This window comes from Lissotriton helveticus (assembly GCF_964261635.1).
Source record: "Lissotriton helveticus chromosome 1_1 unlocalized genomic scaffold, aLisHel1.1 SUPER_1_unloc_11, whole genome shotgun sequence".
Taxonomy (NCBI): Eukaryota; Metazoa; Chordata; class Amphibia; order Caudata; family Salamandridae; genus Lissotriton; species Lissotriton helveticus.
In genome coordinates, this window is record NW_027611650.1 from 1,714,079 (window position 1) to 1,732,754 (window position 18,676).

At 47.5% G+C, this 18,676-nt stretch overlaps 1 protein-coding gene across 1 annotated transcript in view; it reads right to left on the reverse strand.

Moving 5' to 3' along the window:
- Positions 1-8,978: 8,978 nt before the first annotated feature.
- The window catches only part of LOC144805478 (uncharacterized), a 32,063-nt gene continuing 22,365 nt past the window's right edge, over positions 8,979-18,676 (reverse strand). The window contains 1 exon segment of the mRNA XM_078672025.1: positions 8,979-10,255. Coding sequence (XP_078528151.1) covers positions 9,260-10,255 — 996 coding nt within the window. The 3' untranslated portion in view covers positions 8,979-9,259.

Below are 18,676 nucleotides of genomic sequence, written 5' to 3' on the forward strand. Positions count from 1 at the left end.
TCTCCGTTGCTGACGGTGCCTGTAGCCCCATGGGTACTCTGGACGACACGAAGTGCTGCAAGCAAGCCTAAGCTCTGGTCGGACAGGATGGCGACTGGTAAGTGAGGGGTGCAGGCCTAGCAGAAGATATCCCCGACGTGGGGTGTGATGCCGGCGGGGACCACTAGACCACCCAGCGGTGCGGTGCGGTGGCAGCCCTCCCACTTCTATCTGTCCCTTGTTGGAGGAGGCAGGGAAGACCCTCAGCCTGCAGTCGGCAGGACCTCTCTGAAGGGCGGCTGGCAGAGGAGAGGCAAGGGACCCGACCAGGAGCATTGCTCGTAGGAGACTGTGCACTTGCTGAGTTCTGTCTCCAAGTGGACCCAGCTTCCTTGCCATCCGGGAAAAAGGCTGCGGTAACGCTGTGTGACCTGCGATTGGCAGGAAGATGAACCCGCACCTGGTTTCCCCTCTCTTCTGAGGAGAAGGTCCAGAGGGGATGGGTGGACCGATATGGGCGGCTTCGGGTGCCCTTGATCCGAGGCTGGAACAGGCCTGACGCCCCATCCACAAAGGGTGGAGGAGTCCCGCTAAGCGCCATGGGCTGGTGGACCCAGCTGTCTCCCGATCCAGTGTGGGATGGTGATAACGCCATTTGGTCCCCAATCGGCGGGACTGCGTGCCTGTGTAGGCTTCGAGAGGCAGAGGGGTTGACACCGAAGACACGGGCCCCGGGTCAGAGCCTGAGACCCGCAGGTGTCAAACTCATTCCACAACAAAGGATCCTAATGGCATTAAGCGCCTCATTGACTGAAGCTCAACACAGGAGTGCGCCCTCCCCCTCATCCTCCACAGACCCGGCAGGACACAGATAGTATCAGGGGAGTGGCGTCCTAGGTGGAATGAGTGAGTTCTTCAGGACCCCGGACCTAGCCAAGGTACGAACCCCTGAGTGGATGGGAAGCCTGAGCTTGAGGGATCATGAGACTGGGTGATGATTGCAGCAATGAGCTGGGGTCCCTTCCCACTCCTCTGAGTGCATTAGGTGCGATGTCTGACACCCTCTGGACTGGAGCCACTTCTCCCACGCATTCCACTCCTCAGGCTCATGGAGGTCAACACGTGTGACTGGTAATCTGACAAGGCGGCCACTGCACGGGGAGGTGTCCGGGCCCATCTCAGCTCTCTGGGCTTGGAGGCCGGTTCTGACACCTCAGTGGAGGTTCTACCAGAGGGGTGCAAACAGAAGCGGCTGGCTCAAAGATCCAGGAGCCCTGCTACAATAAGCCTGCGGTCTAGAAGGGGGTGGTAACTGGGATTCTGAAGTCCCACCACTGGGTGTGTACAGCCGTGGCGCAGTCACTGGACACCAGACGGAGGATGGATATCCCGCTATCTGCGGAGGTGATCCCAGAATTGGGCTAACAGCAACTCCTATCTACGTCTGGGGCCCAGGAAAATTGTAGGGATGCTCCGGATGCCCTCCGGAGAGGGGTCCTGGTTTGATCCAAGAGGATACCATTTCAAGGGTCAGCCCACCTTGCCTTAGCTCTCGCAGCATCACTAGTCTAGACAGTTCGGCACAATCAGGGTCTGACAGAGGTACAAGACATTCTCGCCAGTCCAACACAACTTTTGAGCAAGAACCAAAAGACTCACCCGCCCCATTGAGACGTCTCCAGTGTACAGACGTGGCCCCTCTGAGCCCCACCTTGATGAAGCTTCTGGTAGAGGTCTCCTGGGGGGGGCACAGTAGTGACACAGGCGGCAAGGCCATCTACACTACCAAGGACATTCAAGGATCAGGGAGTTTGAACAAGGAAACACTCTCTAGATTAATACCTCCCCCTGACACCGTGCAGCCATGGGAAAAGACAGAGGGGCAAAGCCTCCGCCAACCCAGACCCGTATAGAGCAGTATGCCTCGGCTAGGGAAGATGGAGAGGCGAAAGGCCGACAGCTCCACTTGTTAAGGGAAGACATTAAGCACATATTCCTTGAATCTGCTAAAATGTTATGGAGGTCCTCGACTACCTTGGTTTATGGCTGAGGGGACAAGAATGGCAAGCTGCTTCACTGGCTTGCTTCCCACCCCCTTGCCAACCAGATAGTTTGAGGAATTCGAGATACTCAAGGTCACATTTTCACAAACATTTCGAAATACTACACGGAGCTCTACTCGGCAGACCACTCACAGAGGCTAGTTTCTAGCTCTCTCTCTCTGCAGGGTATCCCCCTTTCGAGGCCCTCGTAGAGGGAAGTACAGGCCCTGGGCGAAGAAATTGGTGAGGCGATCTCATCAATCGCTACACTTAAGTCTCCCGGTCCGGATGGTCTCCCAGCGGAGTACTATGCGGCATTCCAAGAAACCATGATCCCCGACTCCACGCAGTATTTGAGGAGGTTCTGGAGAGAGGCACTTTTCTCCACGAAACAGACATGGACACGGTGGTGGTTATACCTAAAACTGACCCTCCCTCGACCTCATGCTCTAATTATCGCCTCATCTCGCTTATAAATACTGAGATTAAAATGTATGCAACCATTCTCGCTCCTCGTCTTAAGCGGGTACTTTATACTCTCATACACCCTGATCAATGTGGCTTCATGCTGCATCACAGCACAAGACACTGCTTGAGATGCCTCATGTGGCCCTCGTTCACCGCCACCTCCTCTCCCTATATTTGGCTCGACTACTACTCGACTTTGAAAAGGCCTTTGACACGGCCGACTGGCGATACCTAGGAAATGTGCTTAAGAGACCAGGCTTTGGCCCTTAATATCGGAAGCTGGTAAGGGTCCTCTACTCAAACCCATCAGCCAGGGCCCTCATTTACTGGGTACTCTCAGAGATATTTCTTATCAGGAGAGGAACCCGGCAGGGGTACCCTCTCTCTCCCCGCTTCTTCACTCTATCAATTGAGCCCTTTGCCCGTCTCATTCGGGCAGACGAGTAGATACAGGGTTGGCACTGGCAGAGCCTGCATGAAGACCAAATGCTTTATATGTGGACGATGTCCTGCTCTTCCTTGCCGACCCAGCGCACTCCGGCCCTAGATGCCTCCAGATCTTTCGATCCTTTGAAGGAGCGGCGGGAGTACGCCTTAAACCAATCAAGTCAACCTTGATGCCCCTTCACGTTTCATGACAATGTGTAGATTGGCAAATAACCATTCCCCTATGGCAACTCTCCTTCAAATATCTCAGTATCTGGGTGGCGATTCACCCGGAGTTGACCTGGTCCCTTAATGTCCACCCATTACTCAAACACACTAAGGACGACTTCCGTCGATGGCAATCTCTTCCCCTCACCCCTTCGGTAGGATCGCTCTATTCAAAATGATGGTGCTCCCCACCTCTTATATGTGATCCAAAACCTCCCACTCCATCTTTCCCGTAGTTGGTTCAGCGGGCTAGATGGTATGATCACGACCTTCCTCTGGGGTGGTTCGAGGTCGCAGCTGGCCCTTATGCATTTTGCCAGGGGCCCCACATGATGGAGAAATGGGGATGAGGAATCCTTTCCTGTACTATTTAGCCACCTGTCTTTTGGTGATCCACAGCTGGTTCAACGGCAGATGGTCCGATCAGGCCTACGGGTTGGAATTAGAGTGCATCAGATTTCCACGGAACCAAGCCATGCTCTATGGGGCCCCGGTTCCTCATACTATACCGGCAGTAACTCGAACGGCCCTTCTGGTGTGGTCTTCAGCACTGCAGCACACTCACTGGGAGGCCAAAATCACATTACAGACGCCCCTCCGGCATGGTACTTGGCTGAAAGAAGTTGGGACTTTGGCGGGATTACGGAAATGGGACTGGATAGGAATACTCACTTAGGGGATGTATGGAAGGGAGGACTCCTTCCATGACTTGGAGGAGTGTGGCTCAATGGTTAGAGCGGCAGACCCTGATGCAGAGTTCTGGTCAGGGACCAAGGTTCGATTCCCGCCTCGGCGGGGTCTCGGGCTGAATTTCCTCGGACCTGTTAATTCTCGCCTCGGTGCCTATTCTAATCACGGGCCCCACGCTGCAACTCTGGGCAATAGCTTGCTTAATCTCCACACCGGCCCCAACAGCGCTAAGGATGCCTGGCTTCACCCTGGGGGTGCCCAGGAGTGGACACTTCAGAGGGAAAACCAGGAGGGGTTCCACAGCGGTATGAGTATCAGCGCCAGGAAGCCGAATAAGCGACACCGCAAGGTGACCGTCTGGTGACAGTGCGCTCTATAAGTACCATGACATTTACATTTACATGACTTGCAGCAAGCGTACTCCCTACACGCTACTCATTTCTGCAAGTACCTCCAACTCCGACACACCATTGCTCTTTACATTCCTGACAATACTGCAATGCCAGAGTTCAGTCCGTTGGAAGCCAAGCTACTCATGGGCAACCTGGGGAAAGGGGGGAGTGTCTCAAATCTACTGGTCTCTGATAAACAACTCCCCATCCACCCTAGACTCCCTCAAGACCCACTGGGAACATCGCCTTGGCCCCCTGGAGGAGGAGGATTGGAGAAATGCATTGACGGCCCCTAGGATACTAACCATATCGGCCAGGCTTCGTCTAACTCAAATGTACTATCTCCACTGCGCATACCTCACCCCTGTTCGATTGCACCGAGCAGGCTTCCTCCCGACCCCAAGATGCCGCCGTTGTGAGTCGGAACCCGTGGACTTCTATCACATGGTCTGGTCCTGTGCCTCCCTCTCCAAGTACTGGGTTTCGATAGTGGCCGAACTGAGTGAGGCATTGGGCTGGATGAACCCCCTTAGTCCTCTTCCCTTCTCCTAGGGGTGATGGAGGGGATGGACGGCTCCCGAGCAGATAAACTGTCCCTAGGGAAGACCATCACGGTGGCCAAAAGAGACACTGCAGCTGCCTGGAAGGACACTTCATCTCCATCCATTGCGAAATGGCGTAAAGGAGTAGACTGGAGCGCCATCCATGAGAAATCAGTGTACGAGGCAAGGGGCTGCCCGGAAAAATACAAACGCATATAGGACAAATGGTTGGGCTTGTTGAACTGATGGTACACCGGCGAGGGTTGGAGGTCCTGAGGTGTAATATGGGTTCAATCCGAGTATATGCCTTGCGGGGGGAAATTCTGGCAATGTGATTAATTGTATCTTATGTCACAGTGAGGCACTGTTCTATGTTGTTGCTTACAAAACCAATAAAATATATTATTAAAAATAAAAAAATCCATCTGGATTGAAAATTATCCTTCACCATGTATTGAAGATCTTATCGTGGCTGTTGGTCAGTCCAATATAAAATTATATCTTAGCGCGGGTTACCATATAGGGGTCTTGGATGAACAATCATGTCATCTCACTTCTTTTGTCAAATCTTATGGAATGTTTCAGTTCTGCTGCATGCCATTTGGACTGGCCTGTGTTTTTCAGAAGGTTATATCTCAGAAGTTTGCGGAAATAATCATGTATTTGTTTTCAAGGATGATCTTCTAATTCATACAGATACAATTGAGACATGTGACAGAGCTGTGGAACGTGCTTTATCTGTTTTACAAACCAATGGGGTCACTTAAAGAGGACAAATGCACATTTTGTGTGAATAATATCACATATCCGGGTCATGTGCTGTCAGGTGAAGGTATGGAACCCAAACCCAGTTCTGTTGATGGCCTCTGCTCAGCCAATCTCGCCCTCGTCACAGTTCCTCGTATCCGGAAAACCAGCGCCGGCGGCAGATCCTTCTCCTTCCCTACCAGCCTACGACAGACTCAGGACCTGCTGGCCTTCAGAAGACTTCTCAAGACCTGTCTCTTCGATCAGTAGCGGCCCCCCCTCACCCCCCAGCGCCTTGAGACCCTCACGGGTATGTAGCGTGAGGGTTTTGAGCTCCAAATGCATTGGGTATGGTTATTCACTTATGAAGATGTGTTTCCGTGTTTTGTGGCTTGGATCACGTGCAATTTCGCATCTGTTAATAAATGAAATCTCTACAATACAACATTCTGGAATACGTGGAGTAATTTTTTGACATCTGATCATGAAGAATTAAATAAATAACATGCTGTGCGCCCGTGCAAGGAACGCGAAGACGGCTCCACTTTTTCAAGTTTTGTATCAACATTAACATGTCAGGAGAATTTTGAATTAATTAAGAGAAGCCTAGTGGAAGCCCCAGCACTTCAAGCACACGATGAAGGGTGTGAAACGTTACTAACAAGTGATGCCAGTGCCTATGGTACAGGTGCTGTGTTGTCACAAGCAGATGGAGTAAAAGAAATCACCACTGGTTTTGCTTCAAGGAGAATGAGAGACATGGAGGCAAGATATTCAGTAATACAGAAAGAAATGTCGGGTTGTGTGAGGGGCATATAATAGTTCTAACCGTACTTATGAGGAAGGAGGTTTTACTTAAGGACTGACCACGGGCCCCAGGTAGATATTATTTAGGGAAATAAGAAAATCACAAAGAGCTTACAAAATGGGAGTGAATATTCACTTAAGATTTATTTTAGAATTAATGTATATTCCATGAAACCAACACATCTAAAGTACAGAAGAATACATCAATGTCAAAAATGTATTTAGGGAAATAACATTAAAAAATAACTACACAAAAATTTTACAAAAAAAGAAATAACTACACGATTGGCCTGACTAGCAACAAAAATTCAAGAATTTCATTGCACGGTTATTCTTATTGCGAAGGAAAAAACGTAAGAGCAGATTTTTTGCCAAGATACCATTTCATTGAAGAGTCAAGCGAGAAGGACGTTCAGGATGAGGTTGAGGAATGTATCATTGCTAGTGTGGCAGATAGTTTCAATTTTTCTGGCATGGATGCATGGTGTGAGGCTCTCAGAGAAGACGTTTTATTGATTTGTTGTGAAATTGGCGACCACAGGTTGGGTGAAATGGAAGTCAGTTGAATATATGTTGCAACCTTATTGTAATGTGGCAAATGAATTATCTACAGAGAATACTTTGTTGATAGGAGGAGAGAAGTTGACTCCTCCTAATTGCTGTAACACCATGCGCGATGCGGGTTTTCCCGCTGTGCGCTGACTTTTGCGAAAAGCCGCGGTTCATGACGAGCTCAGCTCGTCATGAGCGTACGAAAGGCGTAACTCATGAGTTGGAAGCTTGGAAACTGCCCACTCATGTCATCTAGGAGTGTCAGCCATTAAATGTAGGATAAGGCATGATTTTTGATGGCCTGGTTTGGATCGTAAAGTGGAAGTACCCGTGAGAGGGTGTGTGCAATGTTGTTAAAGTGATAAATGTTTGCTCTCCTGTTTGAGGTGCATAATTGCCATGTTCACACAGGACTTGGCCTTTCCGCCTCCTCCTTAGTTTTAATACTTACATGACTGTCTTGCAATTATAGTTTACACCATGAAATCTTGATTTTCAAATTGTGCTGCACTCAGCACGCTAGCCGTCCATCTGGACATGGGAGGAGGGGACCTGATCTACTACACTTACTTCAGCGAGGATGAGTAAGTGGTGCTCAACAGATTGAAATCCTCTGGCTGTGAGTGTCTGTAGTTTCCAATTAAAGTTTTGATTGACCAACAGTGTTATGTCAGGCCCCTCAGACCTCCCGATGAAAATGCGAGTGATTATTCACTTAAGATTTATTTTAGAATTAATGTATATTCCATAAAATCAACACATCTATAGTACAGAAGAATACATCAATGTCAAAAATGTATTTTAACATTGTAATGTAATGTAATGTAATGTAATGGTGTCTTGTAAAGCGCAGGAATCACCCCACATGGGGTATCTCCACGCTGTAGACCGCTGGGGAACCCGTCCTGCCTTTCCCTGTGAGATGGTCCCTTTCTGGGTATCTCCAAGGTGAAACCAGGCATCCCCGGCGCCTGTGGGGGGCCGTTGTGGAGATGAGGCAAGCTAATGCCCAGAGTTGCAGAGTGTGATCCCTGGTTAGAGTAGGCACCGAGGCGAGAATTATCGAGTCTGCTGACCCTGGTCCACGACCATGCCGTGTCGGGAATTGAACCCTGGTCCTGGGCCGTCCTCTGCTTCCGGGTCTGCCGCCTCTAACCAGTGAGCCACACCACTCCACAATAAACTAATCAATTCATGAACACTGATAGGAAAGGACGAGCTGCTGCATCAAAAGCATAATGTGATCCCACATCTAAAAATCATTATATGTTTGTTAAACATTCAAAGATACACAGGCTAACTACAAGGATTCCATAGACTTTCACACCAATGATTAAACGAAAGCTGCAGAGATATGTCCCAGAGCATCCTATTACTTGCAAGTAACCCAAGCTGCTGCTTCCGCCTAAAAGTGATTTGGTATTTCAGCGTTTATAGAGTAACAGTGTTATTCTTGCCTTCTTCAAGGCAGGGTTTATAGAAGTATGAACAAGCAGAACACCAGAGACAGCTCGGTTTGACTGACACCGCCTTTCTTGCATTTTTGTTTGGTAAAATGAGCATCAATAAATTCAGTGAAAACAGAACTTGTAATTGAAGAGACAAATGAGTGAACGGCATATACTAAATAAGTGGTTGTTTGTATTATTTAGTGTAGAGAACAACCACTATGCTCCTATCTAGCTTTTATTCTAGGATATTTTTGGACAAATGTTGTTAGAAGCTTGCTTATTTTGCATGTTGCGTGTCAGCTTGTCTTGGCTCTTCTAATGAGTGTCACTCCACCGGAGTAAAGCCTCTTTGCCATCCTTCTGATTGGGCAACTTGTATAGTTTCACTGCTCACTCTTAGGAACTGCGTTTGTTTTTTGGTTGAACACTCCATGGGAGTGCATGTGTTTTGGGGTTATGGATTTACGGGTTTTATCACTAATCCCTAAATTTTGCTGAAAATACTCTTGTCAGTCCTGCATTCTGTTACTTTTACCAGTCGTGTGATCCGGTGTGCTCGGATGTTGTTCTTTATAACTCTGTTTCACTCAATAAAAACTAGCCTTTCTTTTCTATTAATCCACATTATGCTCGTCTCCCAAAGTGTTTCCTGGTGCTTCTTGTTTCTTCCTACTTGTAGAGAAATGAACAATCGCTGACAATAAACGCTTTCATAATTCTACAAGTATCTATGTTTTACTTCTTTCCTGCTAGCCGGATCATCTACTTTTCATCATCTCGTATTTGAATGTTCCAAATAATTATAATGTTAAAATATTCTGTAATTCCTTAATCTCCCAATATCTGCACTTGTTTGCTCCTTTGTATTTCAACAGATGTGTCAGTATTATTGTTAATGTACTTAAAATCTTGACGAATTCCCTGCAGCTCGAGGATTATTTCGACGTGTGATCAATGACGGTGTGTTTTTGCTTATGTCGGTGTAGAACTGATAATCGACTAAAGGCCTTCACGCATTCAGTGCACTTGTATGGCTTTTCCCCCGTGTGCGTTCTCTGATGCATCCTTAGGTTTGAGGAGTTACTAAAACTACTTACGCATTCGCTGCAATGATAAGGTTTTTCCCCGGTGTGTGTTCGCTGATGGCTTTGCAGGATTGATAACTGAGTAAAACTCTTCACACATTCACTGCACTTGAATGGCTTTTCCCCGGTGTGAATTCGCAGATGAATCCTTAATGCCGACGAGTCATGAAAACTACTTCCACATTCACTACAATGGTATGGTTTTTCCCCTGTGTGTGTTCGCTGATGGCTTTGTAGGTATGATAATTGACTAAAGCTCTTCTCACATTCACTGCAATGGTATGGTTTTTCTCCTGTGTGTGTTCGCCGGTGGGTTGTGAGGTGTGATAAGAGACTAAAGCTCTTTCGACACTCACTACAATGGTATGGTTTTTCCCCTATGTGTGTTCGCTGATGCCTGTGTAAGACGGATGACTGACTAAAGCTCTTCCCACATTCACTGCACTTGAATGGTTTTTCCCCTGTGTGTGTTCGCTGATGCGTTTGCAGATATGGTAACCGACTAAAGCTCTTCACACACTCACTGCACTTGAATGGCTTTTCCCCCGTGTGTATTCGCTGATGATTCCTTAATGTTAAGGAATGTCTAAAGCTTTCTCCACAATCATTGCAATGGTATGGTTTTTCCCCAGTGTGTGTTCGCTGATGTCTTTGTAGGATTGATACATCACTAAAGCTCTTCTCACATTCACTGCATTTGAATGGTTTTTCCCCTGTGTGTGCACGCTGATGATTCCTTAATGCTGAAGAGTAACTAAAACTGCTCCCACATTCAGTGCACTCGAATGGTTTTTCACCTGTGTGTGTTTGCTGATGGTGATTTAGTTCCGATGACAAACTAAAGTTCTTGTTGCATGTGTAAGGTTCTTCTTTCTTGGTTAATGTCTCTGAGTCTGGTATATATTTGCCTGCATCCCATGACTGTGTTTCCTGAAGGGCAAACATGGCTGATAACGCACTTGTGTTATTCTCACATTCCCTGTATGTATGATATTTTGCACATTTGCTTTCTGATTTAATAAAGTGCAAATGTCACGAAACACCGGCCACACTCAAGGTCACCAAAAAACTGTCACACTCATAAAGAGTGCAAGGCTTCTTTGTGGGCGATAGTGTCTTTGGAATGGGTAAATACTTTGCACAGTTAGGGATAATGATCCATCTTCCTTCTGGTTGGCACAAACTGGGACATAAACTTGTATTTCAGATAGCAGAACTCGTCTTTCTTTTACACTTCAATTGTCTGGCTCCACACCATTGTTCTTTTCTCTGGTTCCTGTAGTTTGGCTAGAAAGAGTTTACCATACACCGAGCGCACTGAATGGTGGTCTGTCAACATTTTAAGAAGGCAGAGCACTGCTGTAAACACATCATTCCAATCCCAGGATCAAAGTTGGTGTTGGACACCTGTTTACAAGAGAGTTGCTTTGTCAGTGTTGTTGCCTTAATTTTCCAGTGGTAATTTCTTAGTTTTGTGGAGTGGAGGTGCAGGGCTCAGACTCTTAAATTCACTGAATTGCCCTTGACAGCTTCTTCCAGGATCCGTCAGTTAAAGTTCAGGTTCGTCAATATGACATTGCTGAGGCCGCCTTGAATACTAGAGCTCAACTTTTCATTGTCTTTGCTGATTTACAGTAGTATCTTCTAAATCCCTTATCATTTCATGTATTCAAGGCTTGTTTCCTGTTGGATGTAAACAGATGTTAAATTACTAAATGCAAACATGAAGGAATTAAATACATAATGTTTAAATTGTGTTACAAGACATTTCTTCTTTACCATCTTTGAACGTTACAGAGGGATTTTTCATCATATGCGGATATTTAACTAAAAGCTCTATCGAAGAAGTCACATCTTATTTACTTCAGAAAAGGAGGTGATTTGTCAGTGTTTACAACGTAAAAGTAACTCAATAAAGAAACTGCGATCAAGGAGCGCCCACATGCTACAGGTACAGGTTTAGGTAGATGCATATGGTTAAGATTTCATTAAAACAAGAACAGATTGTAGAAAAAGAGGACTCAGGATGAGCTGTAGTTTCTTCAGTTTCAGGAAGTGCATAACAAAGGTAACTCTTCAGGAAGTACATACAAAAGGGAATGCAAGGCACATTGTGTGAAAGAAGATATATTACGTAAATTACCGTTAACCCTTGTATAGGTTGTATTTCACTTTGCAGTTCATGTTATTGCATTGCTCTATTGCTCCTGTCTGTGAAGAGACTGCAACTGTGTACGTTCTGTTGATGGTGTGCCAACACCAGGTGCAGGATGTTTTAATCTTGTGGACTTTCTTGGAATATGCTTGCAGGCAGTTTCGGTGCACCCTGTGTGCGCCTCCGGATTATTGCCTGATCATAATGATTTATTGTTTGTCAACTGTCTTCAGTGTAATGCTCTCCTACGTGGCTCAAAATGTCTGCTAGGCTGCTGATTGTAACCCAAGGCAGAACAGTGCAGTTGGTAGCTGGTGTCATGATCCCGCTGTTCCTGGACCTATCACTGCCGAGGTCTAACTCAGAGGACCTCCTAAGCGGCTGCTAAGGAGATCTAATGACCTCTTTAGAAACCCGCCCCTGTCCCGTGCATCCTGCACTCCTGGTGTTTATAATTAAGTGTGGATAGTGCATGTTAACCCCTTGCGCGCTAGCGGTTTTCCCGCTGTGCACGGCAGTTTGCTGAAACCCGCATTACATGACGAGCTGAGCTCGTCATGAGCGTACGACAGGCGTAACTCATGACGAGCGTAGAAGGGGTTAATGAACGTATTGATGATTGTGTTTATCAATGCTTTTTGTACTATCACCAACTCATCACCAAGGGTTTCTTTTGATTTAGTGAGAGTAAATGCGGAAGGTTTGTCTATCAAACCGCTTTTTGAAACAATGCCTCTTTCTTTGAGAAAACTAGATTTAGAGGAACTTCCAGGACGAGTTCATGTCAGCAATGCTCTCGCGCTGTGTGAAGTTCGGAACACAGCTTGAAAGCAAGGATGACTCATACGGCAGAACGGACGTCCTAGGGTGTGGCTGGGTATAAAAGCCATACCCGGACTTCCAGAAGGTGCTTAGCCTTCTAGCTTGCTTCGAGGGACCATCGCGTTTGCCTGCAAACACTCACCTGAGGTCCTCAGAGATTTTCCAGAGCTCCAAGTTGTTCAGAGTCTTCGGTTCTGCATCGCTGTCTGAGTCTTCGAGTCTTATCTGGCATCCATGATGTTTCTGCAAAAGGAAAGAAAGAAAGCTAAGTAAAACCCCTCTTTTAAAAGGTGCCCACCGCTAGCAAAGACTTTACCTTTTGAACCTTTTGAAGTAAGAACAATTTTTGGACACTCTTTAATTTAAAGAGGAACAATTGAAAAACCTACAGTCAGCTAAATATGATTGGACTATTCCAAGGTGTACAGCTACAGCAAAAGTGTTATAATGTTTTGAGTGTTTTGCTTATTTTCTTTTAGTTTATTAGAGAGAAGTCGTGCAGAGCATCAAGCAGGAGATTACTAAGTACGTTTAATTAAGTAAGGTTCAGTGAAGTTAAAAAGCTGAGTAAGGAAGTGATGCATAGAATGTTAACAACATTATTCAACGCATGTTCCAAGGGGCGAAATTCAACTGAGTCAAGCCTCTAAAAACAACACCTCCATAAAACAACAACCCTGCTGACCAGACTTCGCTCTCAACGACTCCCAGGACGCGAAGCATACCTTGATAGGTCGCAGGTAGGAACCTTTAGATGTTACAGCTCGGAATATGTTAGATGTTCATTAAGAAAGTAGGTAAACATAATAGGATGACTATTCTAAGGAGGTAAGAGTGCTTTGATATACCTGACAGCTGGCTGTTCTCACTCGAGCAACAGCAAATAAACTTTGCTTCTTGACTGCTTACAACTGTGCTTGTCCATGCTTTATTTAGAATGTAGTTTGCTTTAACACACGGTGCCAAAACCCAGGACTCACCAAGTCGGAGCCCAGTTGGAGTAGCTACCATGGTTGGAGGGCCAGGAGAACCTGATGTTTTTGAAGTGTATGCCTGGAGAGGGGAGACCGGTTGCAGTTCACAGCAAGTGACCTGCTTGGCGGAATCCCAACGAACCAGACCTCTGTTGTCTTCACACAGTAAAATACAGTTAACAACCAGGTAAGGAGACATTGAGTTTAAAATTTTGGGTGGTTCAAGTTCCCTTGAGTGGTTGTTTGCGGGTGGTTCGAGACCCCCGTACCTGATTTGGACTCATATTTAGTAACAGGTGGTTTGAGTCCCCATTTCTTGTTATATCCGTTCCGATTTTATTCCTCCTTACCACTGGTTGTTGTGTTAGTACAAATTGTGCCTGGATAGGAACTTTTTGTAGCGATAAGTATTTAGAAATGGCACAGTCCAGATACCTCCACCCAGTAGTCCGGTGTGGTATGTAATAAAATAAGAGTCTCCAGGAAGGCCTATTTCGGAAACAATGGCATGGATAAACAAAATCCAATCTAGATTTGCAACAGCCAGGAATAAAATCCTTTGAAAAGTGAAGTTGGGTTATTTGCGACAATATTTAATGGCTAGGGAAAGACAGGGAAAGATTTGATTGTTACAATATGAAGCCTTACAATGTTGGGATGAACATGCATGGGTCAGAAACTGCGGGGCCCACTGGGAGAGAACAGAAAGGAGACAAGCACAAGCCTTCAAAAGAAAGAGAACACAGAAAACTGGTATACCTAGGACAAGAAGCAGAAATGTTGGCTTATAAAGCTTTTTTTCATAAACACATAGATCGTTCATCAGTTGTCCCCTCAGTTCCCAGCGGTCCCGAGTACCCCTGACAATATCCTCTGCAGGATAAGTGCAGCTGCAAGAACGACATACTTCTCATACTTCCCAACCCTAGAACTGCACCCACTGATCGACGATTTTTGGAGGTAGGAGGGGATGACGATGAAACCAGAAGATTTAGATAAGACACTCTTTTGGACTTGGCCCTTCTGGCAGGTTCACCCCTAAGCTTTTTGCTTTTAATGGTGAATTGGTGGTAGTGATTTTTGGGTTCTGCGCACTCTGAGTGCGTGGAGTAAGGTAGGCCTGCCCTCCCATAGGAATGCATGGGGAATGTATGTGTTCCTGGTAGTTCCTGATGCGTTGGGTGTACAGGCTCGAGTCTGGTATGTGCGGACTCGTGTGATTGAATGCTGCGAGATGATGTATGCGGCGTATATGTGTCTAGTGTGGAACTGCCACTTCTAGACATTGGTGTGTGTGTGTGCAGTGAGGGTGCTGGACTGTGATTGGCTGGAGCTGGCTGGCAAGCCTGGCTCCAGAAAGTCTGGATGGGTCTGCCCAGTGGTGAGTGGAGAGATTAGCATGAGTGATGTGAGGGAGGGCTGCACCTGGTTCCTGAATAGGGCTGGGCTTTCCCCACACAATGCTGGCTCCGCCCCCTGTGGTGCGTCTAACGACCCTAGCCTCCCTAGTGAATAGAGTGAGGGGCTGAGCACATCCAGGGTGCTCCAAAACCAGCTGCGACTGGTTTCTCCCCCACCCTGCACCCTGAGACAAAGGAATTTACAGTATAAGAAGGGGCTGTGTCCCCTTACAATTTGTTGTGTTCCAGGATCCTATCTGAGGGGGGCTGCTGCTGCTGGAGGCCAGGAGGAACTGCCACTTGGGACTGCCTTCCTGCCTGGAGGGCCCAGTGAGCTGGCCCCTGGCCCAGCCTTGCCCCCCCTACCTTGCTCTGCTGAAGGACCTTTTGGCCTTGACTTTTTGGTTCCTGCTGGTTCCTGCTAGCGCTTGGGAGTGCTTGATTTGTGCCTTTAGTGCTTGGGAGCGCTTTGTTTTACGTCTAGCGCTTGAAGGCGCTTTTTCTGGACCTTCAGCGCTGGAGAGCGCTGTAAATTGCCAAGCCGGTGCCCACTCAGCATTTGCCCCAGATTGCCGCCGTTGTCCTTCCACATCGAGTGCCCACCTCGATTTATTGATTATTGCCAAGGAGCTGGTGCCACCCGGCATCTGCCCCAGATTCCTGCCGTGAAGCCTTCCCTCGGGCCGCCGCTCTGCCTACGGCGACCTGGAAGCAGCTTGCTGGACGGCCAATCACGGCCCCGGGAGAAGGACCGGAAGTCCCGCCCCCGCAGCCGCGGAGCGAGAAGAACCTACGGCGTCTGCCCAGGATGCTCCCCCAGTGAGAGGAGAGCCCCGACTTGTAGGGAGAGCGGCTGGGAGTGCAGGCGGGGCTCCGGTGTGGAAGAGGAGCCCCGCGATGCCTGAAGGAAGTCCCGGCGCCAAGGTAGATACCGAGGACAAGGGAGGAGTCTCCGGTGCCAAAGAGAAGTGCTGGCCGGGTCCAGAAGCAACCTGTCTGGCAGCGGGCCTCCCAGGCATTGAGGAGAGCCCGGCGGTGGAGTCCCCTGCGACCGAACCGCGGCCTGGTAAGTCCAGACGGGCACACTTACTAAAGGGGGCCTTCTTTCTTTACTGAGCCATGAGGGCTCCAAGGGCACCCAGTGAAATCGAGTCCCCCAGGGAGGGACTCCAACGACACCCCAATTTGTTCTTGAGCCCTGAGAGAAGGCTCGTGGTGGCCTTCATTTGTTTTAGGGGCCCAGAAAGGCTCGTTGGGGCACATTTATTTCTGAGAGCCCAGAGAGGCTCAAGAAGGTGCCACAGTTGTTTCGTCAGAGCCACGGAGGCTCTAGGGGGCAATCAGTTGTTTTAGAGCCCAGTGAGGCTCAGGGGCAGTGCTGTGTTGAGAGCCCAGCGAGGCTCCAAGAGGGGAGAGTCAGTTGTCCAGAGCCTGCGAGGCTCCCCCATCGCCTTTGGCCCCATCATTGTTGTTACAGCTGCCCAGCACTTCGTGGGCAGCTGCCACGGTTAGGACCCTGACATTGGGGACACAGGGCGTCCTAGCCCTAGAGAGGCCAGTTGGCCTAGGGACTGCCACAGGTTGTGGCTAATGTGATATTTGCGCAATTATGTTCTTTGATACACCTCTGAATGTTTTTAGGCATCATGTGTTTTCCTTCCCTGCACCTCTGAATGTGTTGTTTATGCATCAGGTGTTATGTGCTTATACCCCTACAGGTATTGTGATACTAAGGTGGTTGTTTTTCTCCTAGTGCAGGTGGTGCTAGTGAGGTCCTGGTTCCCTGCGTGACCTTTTCCTAAGGTGGTTAGGGTTGCGTAGGTGGTACTTAACGTTTACCAGTAGTTACTGGTTGTGTGCTATTGTGTGCTAAAGTGTTTTATATTCTATGTTCTAAGTGCTAATTCTACCAAGTGCTAAGTTCTAAAAGTGTCTATTCCTGACAGTGGTCCAGGTGGCCCTGTCTTGTACATATCCCTTGTAAATTCTGCCCGTGCCTCTTGGCACATTGTAAAGTGTGTGTTTTTATCTAATGTGTTTTGGTGTAATACGAAGGCTATTTTTACATATAACCTTGTGTGGAGTTTCCTTTGTGGTGGGTCCTGGGTGTTGTTGCTGGGGGTGCGTGCGCAAATACTTAACGCACATCGCCTCCGAGATTAGCCTGGCTGCTCGCGCCACGTTACCTAGAGGGTGAGCAGGGGTTATCTTGGCGTGTAACTCCCTTGCCCTGACTTAGGAGTGGTGGTCTCTGACTGACTTTGGCGCAAGCCCTGGCCAGCCGGAGATCCCATTTCTAACACACTCCAATAACCAAAGAAGAACAGGACAGGCTAGAACACATACATCATGCCATAATGAAAGAGGGTTCAAAGGCCTATGGTGATAAGTTCTCCGCCAATTTTAACTTTAGGATGAAGCACCACCCACTGCGAATGGTCTCTGACCAAATCTATTATATATGTAAGGATTGGTTAAAACTTACCCCTCCCCCCCCCCCAAGTCAGGGTTAACCTCAATTATCCCCTCTCCAAGATGCTAAAGACATTGAGGAACGTTTTAAAGATACTTATTTACCCCTCTCGATCCCAGACGGCTTATTTATTGACGTTTACCAAACTGTAGACAAGATATTGGACTACATAGATGAATGCAGAGCCATACCTGGGCGTTGAAACAACAAAACAATAAGGAACAATGGTCCTCCCAAGCAAATGTAGAACAGACAGCAACTCCCTTGTGCGTTATGAGCAGTAAAGCCCTGCCACTTCTAGAAGGACCATGCTCTGGAAGTGACAAATCCAACGATGTATGTATATGTCCCATGGTCATGCAAGGAAGTAACTTTTGCCACTTAGTACCCCGATATACGAGAAACAAGTAGGGATGGTATTCCCATCCAGAATGCACATTGCGGGTCCCTTCCATGAGATTGGATGATATAGAACAGATGTTTGTTAGAAACAAGAGCAGGAGGATAAGATGAAGGAGAAGAAACATAGGAAGTTAAAACATAAAGGGCCAGATGTAGGTAAATCTATTTTACCGATTCATAAATACCGAATTTTACCGATTCGGTATTTATGAATTGGTAAAATAGAAGGGGGGAGATGTAGGAAAAATCGCGAATTGAATTACCGATTCTGTAACAATCGGTATTTACCGAATTGGTAAATACCGATTCGGTAATGCCCATTGATTCCTATGGGCTTCAATGCCCATTCGGTAAATACCGGTAAATACCGATTCCAGCAAGGGTGCAGGGGTGTCACTTTGACACCCTCTAGCACCCCAAATACTGGCATGTGTGCCATGTGGCAGACAGACATGCCCTTAGGGCATGTCTGTCTGCCACATGGCATAGGTGTGCATGCACACATGTGCCTGCACACCTGGATTCGGTATTTTACCACCCAATTGGATTGGGTGGTAAAATACCGAATCTGTAAGCCCTTAGGGACTCTGAAGAGTCCCACCTACATCCCGAAATTACCGAATCTGTAAAATTACAGATTCGGTATTTTACCGATTCGGTAAATTTACCGATTCGGTAAATTTACAGAATCGGTAAAATTGGCCCCCTACATGCCAATTCTTAAATACCGGTCGGTAAAGGCCAAAATTGGCCGTTAACGACCGGTATTTAGGCTCCTACATCTGGCCTAAAGTATTAATATAACAGAGCAATAGGGGAGGAGGAAGAGAGGGAGAGGGCTCAGATGAGGACCAGTTCAGCCCCTCCCGACTAGGGAACCCGTTTGCTCCAGGTACATACATAACTGCGGCAGTCCTGACCATTGGGTTTGAGATTGTCTATACACCCGCATACTGAGAAGGCCACATAGGAGTAGGGGCAGGGGTAGATACTAACTCCGGTTTCCGGTCATATGCAACAAAGTGAAAATGGCCCTAGGCA